This window comes from Protomyctophum parallelum (assembly GCF_964188405.1).
Source record: "Protomyctophum parallelum genome assembly, chromosome: 12".
NCBI classification, from domain to species: Eukaryota; Metazoa; Chordata; class Actinopteri; order Myctophiformes; family Myctophidae; genus Protomyctophum; species Protomyctophum parallelum.
In genome coordinates, this window is record NC_139712.1 from 39,134,372 (window position 1) to 39,153,472 (window position 19,101).

General features: G+C 44.3%; 1 protein-coding gene across 1 annotated transcript in view; it reads left to right on the forward strand.

The window, feature by feature from the left end:
• cUnh8orf34 (chromosome Un C8orf34 homolog) overlaps positions 1 to 19,101 on the forward strand; it is a gene marked incomplete at its 5' end in the record, with an annotated part of 92,597 nt that overhangs the window by 59,422 nt on the left and 14,074 nt on the right. Inside the window, 3 exons of the mRNA XM_083778002.1 lie at positions 2,678 to 2,813; positions 10,458 to 10,543; positions 10,716 to 10,792. Of these exons, the coding sequence (XP_083634128.1) occupies positions 2,678 to 2,813; positions 10,458 to 10,543; positions 10,716 to 10,792 (299 nt within the window). The remainder of the gene's footprint in view (positions 1 to 2,677; positions 2,814 to 10,457; positions 10,544 to 10,715; positions 10,793 to 19,101) is intronic.

The following is a 19,101-nucleotide window of genomic DNA, read 5'->3' on the forward strand; positions in this document are numbered from 1 at the left end:
CTCAGACTATGACCCAAAGAAAAACTGGCATGCCACATTAGCTGTGGCTCAAGAACGCAAATGTGTCGGAAGGGAAGAGCGAGTGCGGAAGAGGAAAAAGGTGATTGAACTGAACTGGAGCTGTTCCCACGGCCGGCAAATTGCCCAAATGGCCCGTGGCCCTCTCCAACCCCACCCTCCCCACCCATTCCCCAGTATACCATGATGAATGGGACATTTAATATCACCATGCTTAAGGGTATTACTGGAACGTAACTGTCCTGCTCCACACACACACACTCACACACACACACACACACACACACACACACACACACACACACTGACACACACACACACACACACACACACACACACACACACACACACACACCAAAACAATGCTCAGACCACGCAGCCAAGCCCAGGCTACCGTGCGCGCGCGTAATGATCGATGTCACCGGTCGTATCCAACGTGAGAACGCCGTGACCTCACTTTATGCATCTGTGCTCGTGTCTACACTCGGCGTAGATGCAGCGAGCACATATATGGTGCACTGTGCTTGGTGGTTTTATTAATAGGTCGTGGAAAAACTGAGCTAAGAATCAATTATGCTGAACAGCTATAATGCTAAGCAGTGGCATGTGTTTCAGTCACGCATCAGTGACTTGGCTTGAATCATTGCAATCTCTGGAGCTGGCAGGGCGGCTCTGTGTGTGTCTCCCAACACCAAAATGATTCCCCGTAATACCCACAGGACGGGGAGAAACAGGTGAGAGTGACTGGCTCGGTGCCACTCTGATAGATGGAGTCCTCCGTGAACGACTGTCTCTTTTCTAATCTCGGTGATTAGTCACACGTTCTCTTCTTTCAAGGTGTGAGGCCTGTTTTTTTCTCCACCAAACAAGGGGGCTGGTAATGGGATATGGAAGAGAAAAGTATCAATGTTGGTTTCATGTGACTAGGTACATACAGTACATACTGTACACACAGGTATGTGTGTGTGTACTGTATGTTCTGTACACATAGTTTATACAGATGTGTGTGTGCATATATACATACACACGTGCACGCACACACACACACACACACACACACACACACACACACACACACACACACTGTACTGTACAGAAACAATGACAAAAAGTTGTGAGAATCCTTGTCCTGAAAGCGCCCCCGACTTTGGGGTCGCTTTGGCAAAGATCATGCATTCCTTCGTTGTGGTGAGAGGAGGAATAGGACAAAATGTTGTTCTGCTGCACCGGACGGCTCAGAATGTTCTGCAGACGTGATTCAAACGTGATTTTTAAACAGCTCGACCGCCTCACTTAACCAAGTGAGAGAGACCAGACACCCACTCACTATTCATCCTCTTAACATGTAAAACATTGCAATATGTTTTATCTCTCGAGGATGTTCTCAAAACCAGCACCGCCTGGCTCATTCAGACTCTCTCTTCTTTGATCCTCGAACTATATTTAACAAACCGTTCCCGCTCAGAACACTGACCTCATAGCGTTCTACTTTCAGTGCCTTTCTCCCATAAAACCCATGTGGTCCCTTGGTACTGACATGCGTCCGGCATTCTGCTTGGCGTATCTCTGTTGGACAAACGTGCCGACCGAGCTGAAATCTTTATTGGAGTTGTACAATAACGATAGCTGAGTGAGGAGTCCTGTTTAGCGTTGGACCGGGGCCATACATTGAACCTTGAAGAAATATTGCATGCGGAGAGCATTTCATCCATCACTGCAGAACAGCTGTATTTTAAAGCAGACCATGCAGAGAAGCGACCGAGATAAAGTATGTGCTGTAGATATGGACGGAGCAAATGAGAAAAGAAAGTTCGAGTTAAATTAGATTCAAGAGAGAGAAAGTACCGGTGTTACCGGGCTCTCCGTCAGGTCAACTCTTTGCACCTGTTAGCAGTAACGTTGGACTTTGAGTGTGAATGTGCATGCACGTGTGGTGTTGTGTGCATGTGTGTGTGTATGGAGACAGAGTAAGAGAGAGAGTGAGAGCACGTCTGGTACATATGGACCTCTTTAGGGAGACAGAGGGAAAGGAAAAGTGTGTGTGTGTGTGTGTGTGTGTGTGTGTGTGTGTGTGTGTGTGTGTGTGTGTGTGTGTGTGTGTGTGTGTGTGTGTGTGTTGGTGTGTGTGTGTACAGTATTCTGGGTAAGGAGCTGTCCTCGCCGGGACACAGGGAGAGATCAGACGAATCCATCAGCTATCCATCCCTCCATCGTTCTCTCTCTCTCCCTCCGCTCCTATTTCCTCATTGTCTTTGTTGTTCTTCATCTCTTTCCCAGCTTGTTAGCTTCGCCTCACGTGTCACGTGACGTGAAGCTGTCAGCGTCCTTCTGATACGCTCTCCTGATGACAAACAGTTGTGTTTAGTCGAAGCACAGAGAATTCAGTAAATTTTTCCTCTTTCCATTTCAATTATTGACTTCGCTTTGGAGCGAGCGGGCGGGGTCAGTTTGGACCGGGGACTTTCGGGACTGGTGGGGTTGCGTGTGCAGGAGCAACAGCAGCAGTTGTTTGCGTGTTGTTTGTTTATTCATACAGTGCAATGTCATTTCTTGCTATCTTGGCTCTGAAGGGCCCATCATCATATTGCCAAGGCGTGAGGCCGAGTATGATTAATGACCGTCTAACCACCACCCCCCCATTTCTCTCTTTGTCTTCCAGAGGACCTGGACGACCTGCGGATGGAAGGCGTGACGGGTTTGGCCCCATCCGGCAGTAAGTTCAGCCAGGGACGCAGCTCCTATCAGGCCGAGCCACAGGCCAGAGTTACGCTCAACATCTGCTCCAGGTGTGCAAGGTAAATGCTGATGCCACCTGTCAATTGTCCTGCCAAGCGCTCCCTAACACCTTGTTTTGCCCTGAGTCTGGAAGAAATGTTCAGGGAGAACTGCACAGTGTCAGCCTGCGTGCCGGAGGCAATCGTCTGCCACAGTATCGTTTATCGGTCTTATGTTGTATGTATGCTTACAATGAAAGGAATTCAAATTAAACCCAAACAAAGGTTGGCGAGGGAGTGGTAGTCATCACTGTATATAGAGTCCAAAGAGAAGCACGCACATCCCAATAGAAACTTGCTGAACAACAATACGTACATTGCAGGGAAGGAAGGGAAGTTTGCACACTGTAGCTCAGTAGAAAATGTCAATAACGCAATAACTTCAATACATTTTTCTACTGGTAGTTATCACTGTCCCTTTAGTCCGCCCCACCCTCCAGGTCACTCTCCTTTCTCTCTCTGCCTTGGTATCCTCCACGCTCATCAGCAGAGCACATACCTTAAGATGGCGAGCACAGAATTGTATCGTATCTCAAGTGCATTCCAGCGTTGTTTGTTTTCACGGAGCGGCCCCTCGTGCAGATACCTGTCCCTGTTATCACCCTCTTCTTTCTCTTCCTTTATCGCTCCTTTTCTCTTCCGACACGTTTCCTGTTCCCCTGATCTGCAGCAATGATGCAGTGCTCAGATTTCTCTGTGTCAGAGGCGATACCGTAAGGCAGGCATGGGCAGAAGCTCGTCTAAGATGCCAGGAGCAGATAAACATCGGTATCAGCCCTACGAGACGCCAGGCACACGTCTGCCTGCATGCCCTCCTCCGATTTGCACCATGTTTGGAACTTCTTTGTTTGACTCATTCACGTTGGTTATTGGTACGGTGTGCTCCTATGCACATCAAACTTAGATGGTTGCTGTGGTTTTGCAGGACGGTGAATGTTTTCATCAGTAGGATTTTGGTGGAGTGTCTCAAAACTGGATGATTAATAGTGTATAAAACTGTGCCTTATCCCTGGTTGTATCAGTGACACTGTAAACCCCCGTCTGTATCTGGAGCTGGAGCTGGTCTTGGCTCGACATGTGTGTCTCTTGACTGAACGTCAGACATCTGTTCTACCCTTTTCTCCCCCGCCCCTCCTCTCCCTCTCTCTCTTTCAATGGTTCCAGCCAAATTCCTTTTCTGTTCTCTTTAACCTGACCACCAAATCCTCCCCAAGTTTTACTGGTGAAGAAACCCTGGGCTTTTCATACTGATGTTTGGTGAGTGGAAGGGCCATAAACAGATCACTAAACTGGAATAGCGATGGACATATGGAATGCCTGTGTGCTTATTCCAGAGGCACGGAAATCTCAAATTAGGAGTTGCACAAAAACAAATTCATGCACGCATGCAGGGACACAACCATGCACGCATGTGTACAAATTACACAAGAAAGCATGCAGGCACATTAACACATGCTCGAGCAGCATACAGCGCACACACCGACATGCATGCACATACTTAAATGTGCCCACTATGCCCACTCACAAAAACAAGCAGTGAGGTAGACAGGCAGTAAAGGCAGAGGTCAAGAAGTTGTATGGCGAGGGGCAGCGCTTTAACACTCCACCCGATGGAATTCCCAGAAACACCTATCAAACCTGTCCCTCGCTGGTGCCGACCTTTAAATCTGTCGCTCCTCAGAAGACTGGAATATGAGGCACAGTTGCTTCCCAGTGTGTTCCACATCTGTACAGAGTACAGCACTACTGTACAGATGTGACCTTGCACCCCAGTTCTCTTTTGTTTGTATCTTTGCGAGCCAAGGTTTGAAGCTCAAAGGTGTTGAGTGGTTCCTGTTGAGTGGTAGAACGAGACTCAAGTGTTCACAACCAGTATTTGGCGCTGCACTGTAGCGACATGGACATAAGGACTATGCTTGCATGCGGGCCCTTTGTCTAAAACAAATTTCTTCCTCGGGAGACAAATAATAAAGAACCTTGAACCTTGAACCTATTATATATATATATATATATATATATATATATAAACTTTATTACAGGCTCATGGCCCACAGGGTAAAAACATACAATACATACAATACATAGAAAAAGGTAAAATAAATAAAAAAATATAAGTTATCCAGCCCCTCAGGGAACAAATCAAAAGAGGCACTCGTGCCAGCGTCCTCTGATGGTGGATGTGAACCTGACAGAGCTACAGAGAGGGTCTGTCATCAGCCGTATTAATCCATTCAAGGAGCGGTCCAGTCTACACATGAATTTGTAGGTAAGGTTCCTCAAGAGGGCCATGAAGGTGGTGAGTCCTAGTGTACAGAATAGTGCACTAGCTCTAGTGCTCCTGGGTTTCTTGAGTAGAATGCGCAGACAGTCATTGTAGGCTACTTGCAGCTTGCGCAAGCTCTCCTTTTTAAAGTTCACCCACAAAGGGGCAGTATAGAGGGGGGTGCAGTACGCTCTAAACAGGTTAACCTTAACATCAGCTATTGTCAACTCTCGTGAGAGACAACAAATCCGGATGATCTGCGTCCCTTCCGTGCGTGACACCCGCTAGTGGTCGTGACTAGTCGCAAGGGTTGTAGTGTCCTAGCAGGTTGTTTTGCCCCTTGTCCGGATCTGTGGACACGGCCTCAGTTTTGAAGAAGCATTCCTCACATACAGTACCTGTCACCTCTATTTTCCAAACCCCATTCGCTTGCTTGCATGTGAGCGTTCGCTGTGGCTAAATTGGTGACTCTGTGTTCTCTAACTCTTGCTCCTTTTTAGCTACCCACTATATTCAATAGGACTGCGACACATTAGTTAGCATTATACGTATACGACCCAGAGCTGAGGAAAAGGTGACGCTCACTTTCACACCCACGGCGTGAAGGCGACAACACTCTGTTCCTCCTCAGAGGGTGTTTATTAATTTACAGCAGTGCCGCCCGCCGTAGGCTACTGTGTGTGTGTGCCATTATTCACACCTGAGGCTGAGGTGTGGTCATGATACACCCTGCTAGTGCTCGGATATTTAACAAGATACGGGAGTCCATTTACATCCGAGTGATTGTTTTGTTTATATCAGCAGTAGGCTACTGTAGTAGTTCCAAACTGACAGACACACTATGCCACAGGGTGTCTGGGTGGCATAGAGATACAGCACACATAGGCGCCGGAATGGGGGTTAGAATGGACAGAATGTACCCCCACTATTTAGTGTTCGACAGTGTCAATCTCTGGTGACCACTGTTCCAGCTGTTCCTATTGTCTATTGCACAATCATTGCGTTCTCTAAAGTAAACGCACTGTATTAGTTTCATAGCGGCATGTCTGGGGACTGGGGATATGAAGAACAGTCATGCACTTGAAACTCTATTAAGTACACTAGTAAACTTTACACTAGTATTAGTTTTGATGTTTAGATTAGAAAGGAGTGCTTCCTAGCTCTTCAAGGGCAAATTAATCAACAATGTTTTTATAACTATGCACTCCTGCAATAGACACTGCGCATGCAAGTCAAGTCAATGGCAAATCGAGTGGCAAAGTGAGTTTAACCTAGGTTAACATTGTTTAATACAATCAGATAGGACTTTTCTGTTTGGATGTATGGGATGTCAAGGCCAGAAAGTAGTTTTTTGCCACTCAGTAGGCGTTCCCGCATAACTTCCGAGTATGATGATGATGTCACGCACATACCATCTATAGAAAAATAACTCTTTAACTAACGCAGTCCTGAAGAAGCAATATTTTATAAACAAATGCAATGTTGCAAGGAGTTCTTACTAGTACACTTGTTTTTTCCATTTAATTTATATTTACAATCTAGGCCTTCTTGTTTTTTTTTTTAAAACATATGTTTATTGATTTCTTTACAGTACAAAGAAGTATTTTCAAAACAATTGACATATATTTTTCCCCCCCACATCCCCATGGCAGCACAAATACAAATAAAATATTATCACGAAATGTTTTTTTTTTTTTTTTTTTTTTTTTTTTGCGGCTTACGCCTTTTTTTTATTGATTTTTTAAGGGACAGATAGTAGGCTGACAGGAAACGGGAGAGAGATGGGGGGATGACATGCGGTAAAGGCCGTGTCGGGTCCGGGAGTCGAACCCGCGGCACACCGCGACTGGATCACCAGTCCGGTGCCCAGACCGTTACGCTACGGCCTGGGCCTCACGAAATGTTTTGACAATAATAAATACAGAACACAAAAATAAATAAATAATAATGACAAAACGAAAAATAAAACAAAAATAAAACATTTACATTACATACAGTTAACCAAACAAATACACAATATCCGTCACAGTTCCCTACCCCCACCCCACAGCTGACTACTCCAATTAACCACTATACATCCAAAGCCTCTTCAATATCACCTCGCTTAATGAAGTCCAAGAACTTCTCCCATTATCTTATAGAATACCGCAGGTTTCTTCCTAATTACATATGTTAGTTTCTCATGTGCCAAACAGGTTGTTAAGTTCCTCAGCCAAAAGCCGATCGTAGGGGCATGACATTCTTCCAACATAGCGCAATTGAGCGTCTGGCCTGTAACAGGCAAAGGTCAGTCATTATTTTTTCATTACTATTTAGTGTACAATTTAATGGATAAATACTGAGTATACATAATTTAGGACAAAGAGGAACTGGACCTGATGTAATCTGAGAGACATAATGGACCACAGACCTCCAGAATGTTTTAATCTGGCCTTCTTGGTTTTAATCAGAGCAACTTAGAGGAAAGAGTGTACACAGGTCTGGCCACGCCCACCACTAATGCCCCACACCACCACAGAGACCCAGGATGGATTCTGTTTGTCCGGAGTCACGGAACACTGTGTTATCAGTGGAGGGTGGCTGACCAGTAGACTGCACAGACCACAGGACAACAGCAGGACCACAGAACACATGGGGAACTGGCAACACATAACTTGGAGAGAAAATGGGGGAAAATGCTAATGCAATAAATGAACAAAAAACATCTTAAAAGGGTTAACGGATCCTGTCATGAATGCAACAAATAAACATGAGCATCGACCACAGTCGGACATGCTTTCTAAATCGGATGGAACTGAAAGTCAAATGACGTCAACTCGGACATCAGACATCCTCCTCAGTCCTCCTCTCCTTTCCTACCAGACAGTGTCCATGCCACCAGCCCAAGCTCTCTTGGTTGTGTGTGTGTGTGTGTGTGTGTGTGTGTGTGTGTGTGTGTGTGTGTGTGTGTGTGTGTGTGTGTGTGTGTGTGTGTGTGTGTGTGCGCACGTGCGTGCATGCATGTGTGTGTGGCTCCTAACCAACATTGACAGGTCAGGAAACAGACTGCTTCCTCCAGCTCTGTGCTGGCCGGTTGAAGTGTAAAGTGCAGTGTGGCCTGTGTGTTGTGGCCATGTCCTTGTCTCTGGGGCTACGACTGTGGTTACGCCAGCGCTCGCCCACCTCCTGTGTATACCGCCATCAGTCTCTTTTTTTACCAGGCTTCACTCGCTCTGTGAAAGGTTCGGTTCTGTGTACAAACGCATCCCAGACTCCGGGGCAGTCCCGGGGATGTTGGTGCCGCAGCCCTTCAGGAAACAGATACCTCTGTGGGATTTGTACTCATTAAATTAATTGCTTTCATTTCTGGAATGCACTGTGGAAATGGCGTACATACAGGACTTGAGGCTAGGGGTAGCTTTCATTTAGAGCTCGGGACGGGCTATGGATAATAATCTCTGCGATGTTTCAGTGGTCTCTCAATCAGAGAGAGAGAGAGAGATACTCAGAGAATGGAGGGGGGGGGGGGGTTTGACAATGATTATTTATATAATTTATAGCCACGTGCGCAATGATAGTCAACGGAGCAGCGCTGGCTCGAGCTGCACTACCAAATCCGGCCACTATGTCCATTTCGCCTCAGGGTTTCCTCTGGGTGCCGTCTCTAGAAATATATACTCTAAGGTTTACCCAGGCTAGCACATGATCTCCACCAGGCCAGGTCAGGATGTGGCCTCCTGGTGGCGCTATAATAGGCCAATGTGAAAAGGGTGCCATTTCTTCTTACGCCTTGGATGGCAATTGGATGATTTGAGGCATTTTGTTCCAAAAACGTGTTTTGCAAAAATCCACCTGTTGGTGGCGCTATAACAGGCCAATGTGAAAAGGGTGGGATATATTCCTCAGCCTAGTAGGAAAGTCTGGAAAGATTTCACGTAAATGTCATTCTGTGTTCATGATCCTGCAAATCCTGCAAACTTTGGAAGCCAATGTTAGCCAATTAGGATGGAATATGAAATATCGAATATCGTCTTGATCACATGACTATAGAGATACTGTGTAACGATTTGCTGGATTTTTGGACAGGATCTGTAGGAGTAATATAAAAAAAGTGTTTTACAAAAGTCGACCTCCTGGTGGCGCTATAACAGGCTGTTCTGGAAAATGTTTCATCGTTGACATCCAGGGAGTGTGTGTGCACAATTTGGCATCGACCGGGTTAACAGTTTCGGAGATTAGCTGGTAACAGACGGACGGAGAGATGCACACACGCGCACACACACAGAGTGCAAAACATACTCTCTCCCCATGCCTTCGGCCTGGTGGAGACAAGGGGCTTGTGGTGTGGGGAGGCAGGCAGGCAGCCACACCATGAAAGGGTACTGACTGCTTTCGTTTGTCTTGAGCTAATGGCCACACTGTGTGGAAATGGCATGCCATAAAAACATTTTGGAGCATAAAGCATTGTATAATTACAGTGTGTTATGTGCTGTTGATTTACAGCCATTAAGCATACAGCACTGACTGTATGAGTGAATTTGTTTGTATAGGAGAAGTGGAAATGCAGTGAAAAAGCCACATCGATCCTATCTATCTCTTTGCGGATAACAGGATGGAGGACAGATCGTTAGTTATCATTCCCAGTGAGGAACCATTCCTAAAAGTGTTTGTCTTTAACCCACAGTGTGCTTTCCCATCTGCAGAGACAGCCAAATCTCTTTCCATTTCATTCCAAGCAGATAGCTTTGAAAAGACCATAGGGGCTTGGAACGCTGAATGATAAAGACCAGTTGTGATTTAAGAGGAAAGGAAGTTTACGGGCCAATTTTGTACTTAGTACAAAGTAATTGCAGTTGGAATTTTTGATAACACAGTACTACTACTGTAACTCTGTTCTTGTATACGTATGGATTAATATAACCCACTGTAGGGAGGCACATTTCATCACATATCATCAAGTTGTCCCCTATGTTCTTCCTGTTCTCGGCACTGCCCCAGTTGTCCATGCCCCCATTGGCTGAAGTAGAGATTATAAACCCGCTGTACACTTCCTCTTTGTTTCATCACCTCAGACTGATAAGAGAACTGCAGTCTCCAACGTGATCTGACATTTGGAATGAAGACAATATAACATGTGTCTCCGGCAGAGAGAAAAGTAGATTCCAGAGATAATTTAAACTACTACCACCCATTTTGAACAATAGTGCTGATTTTGCTAAAGGGCTTGATATGCTTTGTCAGTATCACACGCTGAAAATAGCAGATCTACATGCTCACAACGTGTCACGCTGCGACACGTTGTGAGCGTGTAGATCAGCAATTATTTTGCGTGCGACACCTATGTGCGACACCGGCGAAACTAAGTATAAATCACCCTTAACAAAATAACAACTCACGGCATGTGTTATGTTACATGTCTCCAGGCTGCAGGGGGACAGCCTATCGAATACCAGGTCTGAAGTGCAACACAGATCTCACGTCGCGGAGCAAGCTGTTCCTGACATCTCATGTGAGTTGCACAACAGTATATTATACCCATGAGCACACTTGACTGACACCGTTATGAACGTGCCGTGATTATGAGATAGGAAATTCTAAACTGTTAATTCTGAACTCTTCCATTGTCTTTTTTTCTGTGTGCGTGTGTGTGTGTGTGTGTGTCTCTCTCTCTTCTGGAGCAGGCCCATCGCCCGCGGTGGACATGCTGATGGGAGGACGGGGGCAGGAATGCGAGGCCGTGTCTCAAGTGTCAGGCCCAGTAAGTGTCTTTTTGCCTGCATCCATCGTCAGACAATCTGGATCACTTTACCCACATCAATTATCACGTCGCCGTCTCCTCCTCAGCCACTATTGTGCAGAAAGAGAGCGAGACAAAAACCACCTCAATCGTCTTGTTATTAGGACAAGGCCCAAGCAGATCGGATCCTCCTTTACGGGGGCATTTCAGCTTTACACAACGGCCGATAGAACTGAACAAGTGATACACCCAATGCGGGATATCCCTGGATCACTTTGCTGTCCTCTTAGGGCACTTTGTGTGCAGTCTGAAAAGGATAAATGTAAGGAATATCTCACAACACAATTAGACACGAGGCTATTTTAGACGGTGTACACAATAGGCACAAAATAGGAGTCTACGTGCCATTGTGCTATGGGTGGACGATGGCGTGCATAGCCTCACATGCCACGGGGTCACCAAGTTGAGGTGGCACAGCGAGGCAGCACACGGGGCCGTGCTGGCTCACACGTACTGTAACACACACTCAAACTGGCACAGACACACTCACATGCTATTAATAAAGTGGTCAGCCAAGACGCCAGTACCGTTGTTTAATTATCGAAACCAGTCGATACCTTTTTATAATTACCCAAATCAAGTGTTGGAATGGCCCTTTTTTCCTTTACTGCCGTTTTACAGACAGAAAGGGGGCTTTGGAGCTGTGGATTTGCTCCGTGTGTGCAGCAGATGGAGAAAGGCTCCAGACTCACTGGCATCAGGTTCATGAAAGACTAGTTCAGTCAGAAGCCCTGGTTCAGTGGATTATAGGCCAATGCAACTGTAACCATTGTTACCAAACGGGAGAGAAACATTGTATATCAGCTGAAACTGTGCTTGAATTTAAAGGATTATGTCCTTTTGTCCTTTTTTATAGTGGGAGAGAACAGTTTGGGAATGTTGCCCCCAAGGGACACATTTGATTCTGAATCATGCGATGACAGTAACTGATGTCAGTTAAACACAGAAGTATTTCCCTGTGACATGGATCCAAGCCTCCTCTCTCTGTCACACACTACAGTACATAGGTTGAGTCTTGTCTGGCAAGCTAAAGACTAAGAGCAAGGTTCTAATTTGTCCCATGTGGAAACAGAAAGTGTGAACTTCTCCTGTCACCTACTGTAGCTAATGTGGTTGTTTGCTGTTTAATTGCTTTATGTTGGGCTGATTTGAAAGGCTAATGCAATTTGTCTTTATAATAGCTTGTTAGTTTAACTGGTCCTCTGGGGTCCTGTGACCAGAGGCTTTAAATGGCATGGAAAAAACTAAATGTAACGCTTTCAAGAGTTGAGTCATGTCTTTGGACAAACAAGTAGCTGAAGTCACAGTGGGAGAAGCCTCTATAGTCTCAACGGCACCAGTGCACCACACTCAATTTCCAGTCTTTAATAATGAATTCATAAAGATTAATAATAAGACAGTCAGCGTTCTTTAAATGTTAGATCCCTAAATTATATTGTTGCAATATTGGTGTTAAGTAATGGATATTCTAATAAAGGTAAAACATTTCAAGTTGCTCTGTTCGTGCAGGGCATTTCATACTACTAGTAGAGCATGCCTTGTCCTGTTGATAGCCCTGCACTGGGCAGTCAATTTTGGAAAGTAAACACTGTTAATGGTTATCGTTAGTTTAACAAGCCTCAGCCAGCGCCTATATGTGATTAATTGCCTAATAAAGGCAGATACTTTCCTAAAGCAATCGCTGAAGCAGTTCCCTGAGAATTCCTTCTACAGTTTCCTGCACAAGTGTCAAACGATATGTTTTAATCAAACCTTCACTCGCCCCAGCCTGGGTGTTACCATCATAAAGTCAGTCAGGGGAAAATTGTTCATTTTTATGGTAGAAAAAAAAAGATAATTAGAGTGATGCAATGCTATGTGTATGATTCAAGGCAGCGTTGTGCAGGTTTATTTATATTTCCAGTGGAATTTGGCCAGGTTTCAGCAGATATACTACATGGCAGGGGCCCTTTTCATATTTGGCACCAATCCTCTCCATTCTATCAACAGACTGCACCCCACACCTCTATGCCTATGCATACATGATTATCTTCAGAGCAAATCACCATGATTTAGAGCATAGGTAACTCTAGAGCCATTTTTATTTCTGTAAAGGTTTGTATCTTTAGGATTTCCAGACTTTCTATATTAGTGGTTTTCTTTAATGTGGCCTCTGTGTGCCGTGCCTTGAATTATTTTCTTAACTCAATAAGTGAACTTGAAGTGCAGTTTGGCGAAATAGTCATATCCACTCTGAAGACTTATTCATTGTCAGCATGAAACAAATTACGTTTTTCATCGCTGACTTACTCCAACCTACTGTATGTTGTGATACTCATTACCAAATGTTGAAAGAAGTGGTATGGAGGTGCCAGTTGCGATTGCTTTCTTCCTGTTTGATGTCTCAACAAGACCTTGTATAGCTCTCTCCACAATCTCTCAGCCACAGTCAGACTAGAACCTGACCAATGTATAGTAGTCCCACCTCTGTTGTGGGCGCTGCAGGAATACCCATGACTCAAATACACACGTGTGTCTAAGCATGAACATGGCACTGTTCCCTCCTGCCAGGAACGGACCAGATCAATAAACCAGGGCAACAAGAAAGAATCGGATTCACTGTTGTGTTTTTATGTTTTTTTATTTTTTAGAAACCAATTTGCAAAACCTCAAACAAACAAAAGCAAATTACTCAATTGCAGTGTACCAAAGAAACAAATCATCAAAACAAAGCAACAGAGGAAACCATGACATTCGTGGCTCCATTAAAAATGTCTGTTAATCTGGATATTTTTTCACCCAGTGTCAATTATCTAATGTAATCCTGGGCGCTACACTTCCTCTGCCAACCTGGGGTGGACTGACCTCATGCTTCCTTCTATGCGTGAGGAGTCCAAGCTGCTTCTTTTCACCTGACAGGGGAGAGTTTCCCCAGCCGGACGTAGCGCGTGGAAGGAACACGTTATTCCGACCAGTTCCTTTCCGCTCCATCAGTACCCTCACTGCATGTTTTTTGTCAGGGTACCTACTACCCTAGAGGACACGGGGAGAACATGCAAACTCCACACAGAAAGGCCCTTTCGCCAAGCCTGCATCAGGTATGGGCAATGCGTGGAGGAGAGGACACGCCCACAGCGTCCCCATTGGGAATCGAACCCAGGACCTTCTAGCTATGAGGCGACAGCACTACTGACTGGCTTCATGAACTGCATCCTTTGTTTTCCTTTAATTCCATTTCACTTGCTCAGACACTGCACGCATTACCACCAAGTTCCACTTTCTGCATGCATTTTGTTGCGAACCACGTCCACGATCAGATTATTCTCTGACTGAACATTCCCTGTCTCCCTCCAAACATCTGTCTCATTTCCCTGTTGCTAGTTGTCCATGCTTTTTATGTTCGTGACACGATGAGCTATTTCGTGATAATTTCCAAAGTCCTTGGATTGTTTCCTTCTCCTTTGTGTCTTAGGCCTAGACAGTATGTCATAAGACCTGTCTTTGCACCGTCTCAGGAGGAGAGCTTGAATTGGATTCTAATTGTGTTATTGGCAATATCCAGTTTGCTTTTGGATGTGCTGACTCACTGGTGGGGCCAGTGGGCCTAAGAGCCATTGTATACAGTACATTAAGTCCATTAGGTGATTGTGTTGCGTGCCAAGACAACAGGAACACATTAAAAGTGGAGCGTTTCACCTCATATCCCGTATCCTCCCACGGCAACATTAGCTACAGTGGGATGCAGCAGCTGAACATGACATTTGGAAGACATATCTCCGGATTCTTCTTGTGGAGAATATTAGTTGTGGTTATGTGCGCTGGATAAACTCAGTTGCTGATATGGCTTCATAGAGTACTGTATCTAGACAAGAGAAATGAGCCAGCATTAGTTTTTTTGTTCTTGTGTCCTCATCACAAATTACTGGAGTCTTTAATCCTCACATCCCGGCAAATGTTCCTCTAACAACAGTACAAAATACTTTTACCAGACACACTTCAAACTATTTGATGCAATAAAATCACTTCATGCAAAAACAAGACGAAAACAAACCAGATGTGAAGTGAGGCTGCCTCTCGCATGAATCTACAAATAAATCAGCCATTTGTTTCTTACCAAAGTGTCAAATCACTCAGAGGTACGCACATAGAGAGACCTTTTTGAAGGGCAGACTATAAAGCCTTGTGTGATCGAAGCCTCGTGTGACAGAAGTGGCGGTCTGCAGACCCCCCGCCCCTGTGTGCCGTGTTGGGCATTTGGCAGGACAGGAGTCAAGTATGTTAAAGTAGTGAACATGGAGATCAGATCCTCTGCTGGCAGCACACATGCCAGGCCTTTGTACAAGCATATGCCACACATTATTTAATAACACATGTAACAAATTGCCTTGAAGGCTAACGTAACGTAGTGATCAAAAATGTGTGTTAGCAGGGAGAGAGAGAGAGAGAGAGAGTGTGTGTGTGTGTGTGTGTGTGTGTGTGTGTGTGTGTGTGTGTGTGTGTGTGTGTGTGTGTGTGTGTGTGTGTGTGTGTGTGTGTGTGTGTGTGTGTGTGTGTGTGTGTGTGTGTGTGTGTGTGTGTGTGTGTGTGTGTGTGTGTGTGTGTGTGTGTGTGTGTGTGTGTGTGTGTGTCAGGGGGGTAGCACCAACCTCCAGACCACACCGTGAGGTACAGTGCTTTGTCAATTACAGACGCCTGTTTCACTCTCCAAACTTTTTATTTACCCAGACCAGGTTGCTGGCTGCATGTACTGTAAGGCCCAAACAGTGAATTGTTGTACGAAGTGCACAAATTTGAAGTTGGCTCCAGTTCCTGTTGGCCATTACTGCTGACCACACACACGCATAGCAGCACACATGCATGCTGTAAAAAGGTTTCACTTTGGTCTCCCATCCTCTCTCTCTCTCTGTCATGTTCACTCTCAACATGGATTTAATTTTGTGAGAAACTAGATCCATGTTTGTTAGTTGGGCAGAAGTATCACCAAAGGGCTTTCCCCCCTCCTTTATTGTTATTTTCCTTCTTCTTTTTTTGCAGGCAGTCTTTTGGTATTGCCATAGTGTGACGGGGATTATACAACTTGGGTTTTGCATCGCTGAGATTAATATCCTTGTGAGTCATTGCTAAATTATAACTGTCCTTTATTATGGACATGAAAAGGCCTTCCTCCTCCTTGTCTCCTCGTCCTCTGTGCAGCTTAAATGCTTTCATTCACGCATTCCAGACAAAGCCATAAACAAACAGTTGGAATTACTTGGGGTCATGTTGGGGTTATTATTGATTCTGAATTGAATTTTAATTCACACATCAATCATGTTACCAAGATTGCCTTTTTTCACCTTAGAAATATTGCACGAATCAGAGCCTATTTGTCCTTGGACGATGCAAAAACGCTAATCCACGCCTTTGTTTTTTCTCGGCTTGACTACTGCAATGCGCTCTTTTCAGGACTAGAGTTGTAACTAGAACTAAGATGAGAGAACATATTACTCCAGTTTTGGCATCACTGCACTGGCTTCCTGTTGTTTTTAGGATTGATTTTAAAATTATTTTACTTGTGTATAAAGCTCTCAATGGTCTCGCACCTTCCTACCTACATGACTGCCTGCCTAAATATGTCCCAAACCGCCCCCTAAGGTCTTCCACTGCTGGCCTGCTCGCTTTGCTTAAAAAAATGGCAACTAAAAAATACGGGGAAGCAGCTTTTTGCTTCTACGGGCCGTCGGCATGGAACAAGCTAGCTCCCACTGTACCTTCGTCAGGCAGCCTCTGTAGACATTTTTAAAGCTCAGCTCAAGACCCACCTCTACAACATTGCTTTTAAGTGATCTTTTATTTTTTGTTATTCACGTCCTCACTGTATTGTATTACTGCTTGTTTTTTAATGTCGTTGCCTTATTTTGTCTGTTCTTATCTTTGTACAACTGCCTTCTCCTGATTTGACACTGCGTTATTATCCTATTGTTTTAACTGCATGCCTGTTTTAATGCTGTTTTGTTTTGCTTTTGTTTTTATTATCTTTTCTGCTCTGTAAAGCACTTTGAGCTACATTTATGTATGAAAGGTGCTATATAAATAAAGTTTATTATTATTATTATTATGTCTAAACACATACATCATTTCCGATAAGGACAATGGCTGGCTCAAACCACAGTGAGAAGAAAAGCACATTATGTGCATTTATTTAGTCTCACCCACAATTGCTACAGTGCAGTCAAATAAAATTACCGTAGTTCAGTTGGACAACTCACAAATAGATTTACCAATATTTATTACAGAATGAGTAATGAGTGTGCATATGATATTTGACTTGGCGTTCGGCTCTGCTGGATTTTCTCCTTGCTCTGCACGATTAAGCACCAACATAAAACATTAAGAGCAGGGAGATAGATATACAATTAAAAAAAAACATGCAGAGCATAAATAACAGAGCCCACCGGTGGTGCTGGAGTGGTGGTGGTAAAAAACATCACATACAACCAGGTACCATATGCAGAGGAAAGCAAGGAAGCTCTTAGAAGGAAGTGAAGTGGTCACGTGACTGGGCTGCGCCATGACACTTTCATGGACACTTTCATGGGAGCCAAACTCACACCGGTAGTGCAATGAATACATGGCAGTGAATGGAGCCGGCTGGACCAGCTCATAACAAACATTATACATGAACGATTGCGAGCTTTGTCATATAATTGGTTCAGGAATATGAAAGAAGACATAAGTGATATCACACGTTTTTTCCGAGTGGTTGTTTTTCGACTTAATAACTATTTATTTTTATTGAGGTATTTATAGAAGAGCACATAGTAAGTTTTCTGCCTGGGCTGCTCTCTGCTCTTTGAAAAAATAAATCACATTAAGTAGTATGCACATAAAAAAATAAGACAGCCTAAAATAACGTGTTATATATATTATTTTATTTTCCAGAAGCGATCACTTTACAAAAGGTCTCAGTCATTCATAAATAATGTTTGTTCATGAGCTGGTCACTGAGCTCTCATTGACTCCAATGCATTCTGCCGAACTTCCGGGTGTAGTTTGGCTCCCATGAAAGTGTCCATGAAAGTGTCATGGCGCAGCCCAGTCACGTGACCACTTCACTTCCTTCTAAGAGCTTCCTTGGAGGAAAGCAGGAAGAACATGCAGTCTAGTGAGCTTAAGTGGCCCGCCCAATTGGTCAGCTGACTGCCGCATCGGCGAATGACGTGTGGGACTTGCACACACTTATACGCCCACATAGTAATGCAGCATGTTAACCCCTTGAGTATAGTATGCACCTTTGAGCATGGCATGAACTCCCTCGAGTATGTCTGAATGAATAACTCTGCAAGAGTGAGACAGATGAGGTGAGGAAAGGGAGAGATGAGCTGATATACATGCTACTGTGCTTTTTTTCTTTACCTTTATTTATACAGGTAATCTCATTTAAACCTGAGGTCTAATTCTCAAGAGAAACCTGATCTGGACAGTAACAACAGTCAACATGTTGAAGAGTTCCAGTTCACATCATCAAACACATGATCCGCTCTAGCATATGCTCCCCCTACAGAGGATCATGATACCTGAGAAGGCCCCTACACATGAAGCATATTTAATCTTTAGATTAGATATGCTTTCTACACAGCACTGTTTTAAATGAACTGATGATTTGGAGACTGAACGGATTTTCTTCGTCTCCCCGTCTAGTCTTAGAAAGCTTGATATAAACCAGCTTAGTTCTTTCTCGGCAGTAGCTGTGCGTCCTCCTAATAAAGAACAACCAGTTGTTCAGCAACAGTCATATTTTGATTATAATGTCTGTTTATTTTTGGATGTTATCTGGTGAGGTGAATTGCTTGCAGACTCTGTACATCCTGTCCGTGTGTCAGGATACAGGAGTGCCTGTACCAAGGGCCCTTAAACCAGAGATTCTAGTCTCCAGGATATATGGTCCTTATTACAGTCTGCTATAGCTGGACAAGGATGATGTAGAGCTGCAGAACTGCACATAATCTGTAGCACTTTAGGCCTCACTTTATTCTGCATTCTTTATTCGGATCACCATAGCTTCTGCTGTGGCAGTCACTAGTCTTCCTGGGGTCCGCATAAAACATCACAACATAAAACAACATATACTGATAAGAGATTCTCATTATGGACTGGACTGTAAGGATCTATTTAACTTAAGCATTTGGTTCGTATTATACTGTGATTATTTTTTTTTGGAAACCTCATGCAATATTTGGTCTTCTGAAAGGGCTTTAGCCAAAAAGCAATGCTGTGCGCTCCAGTGGCTTTATTCTAGAACAAATATGATG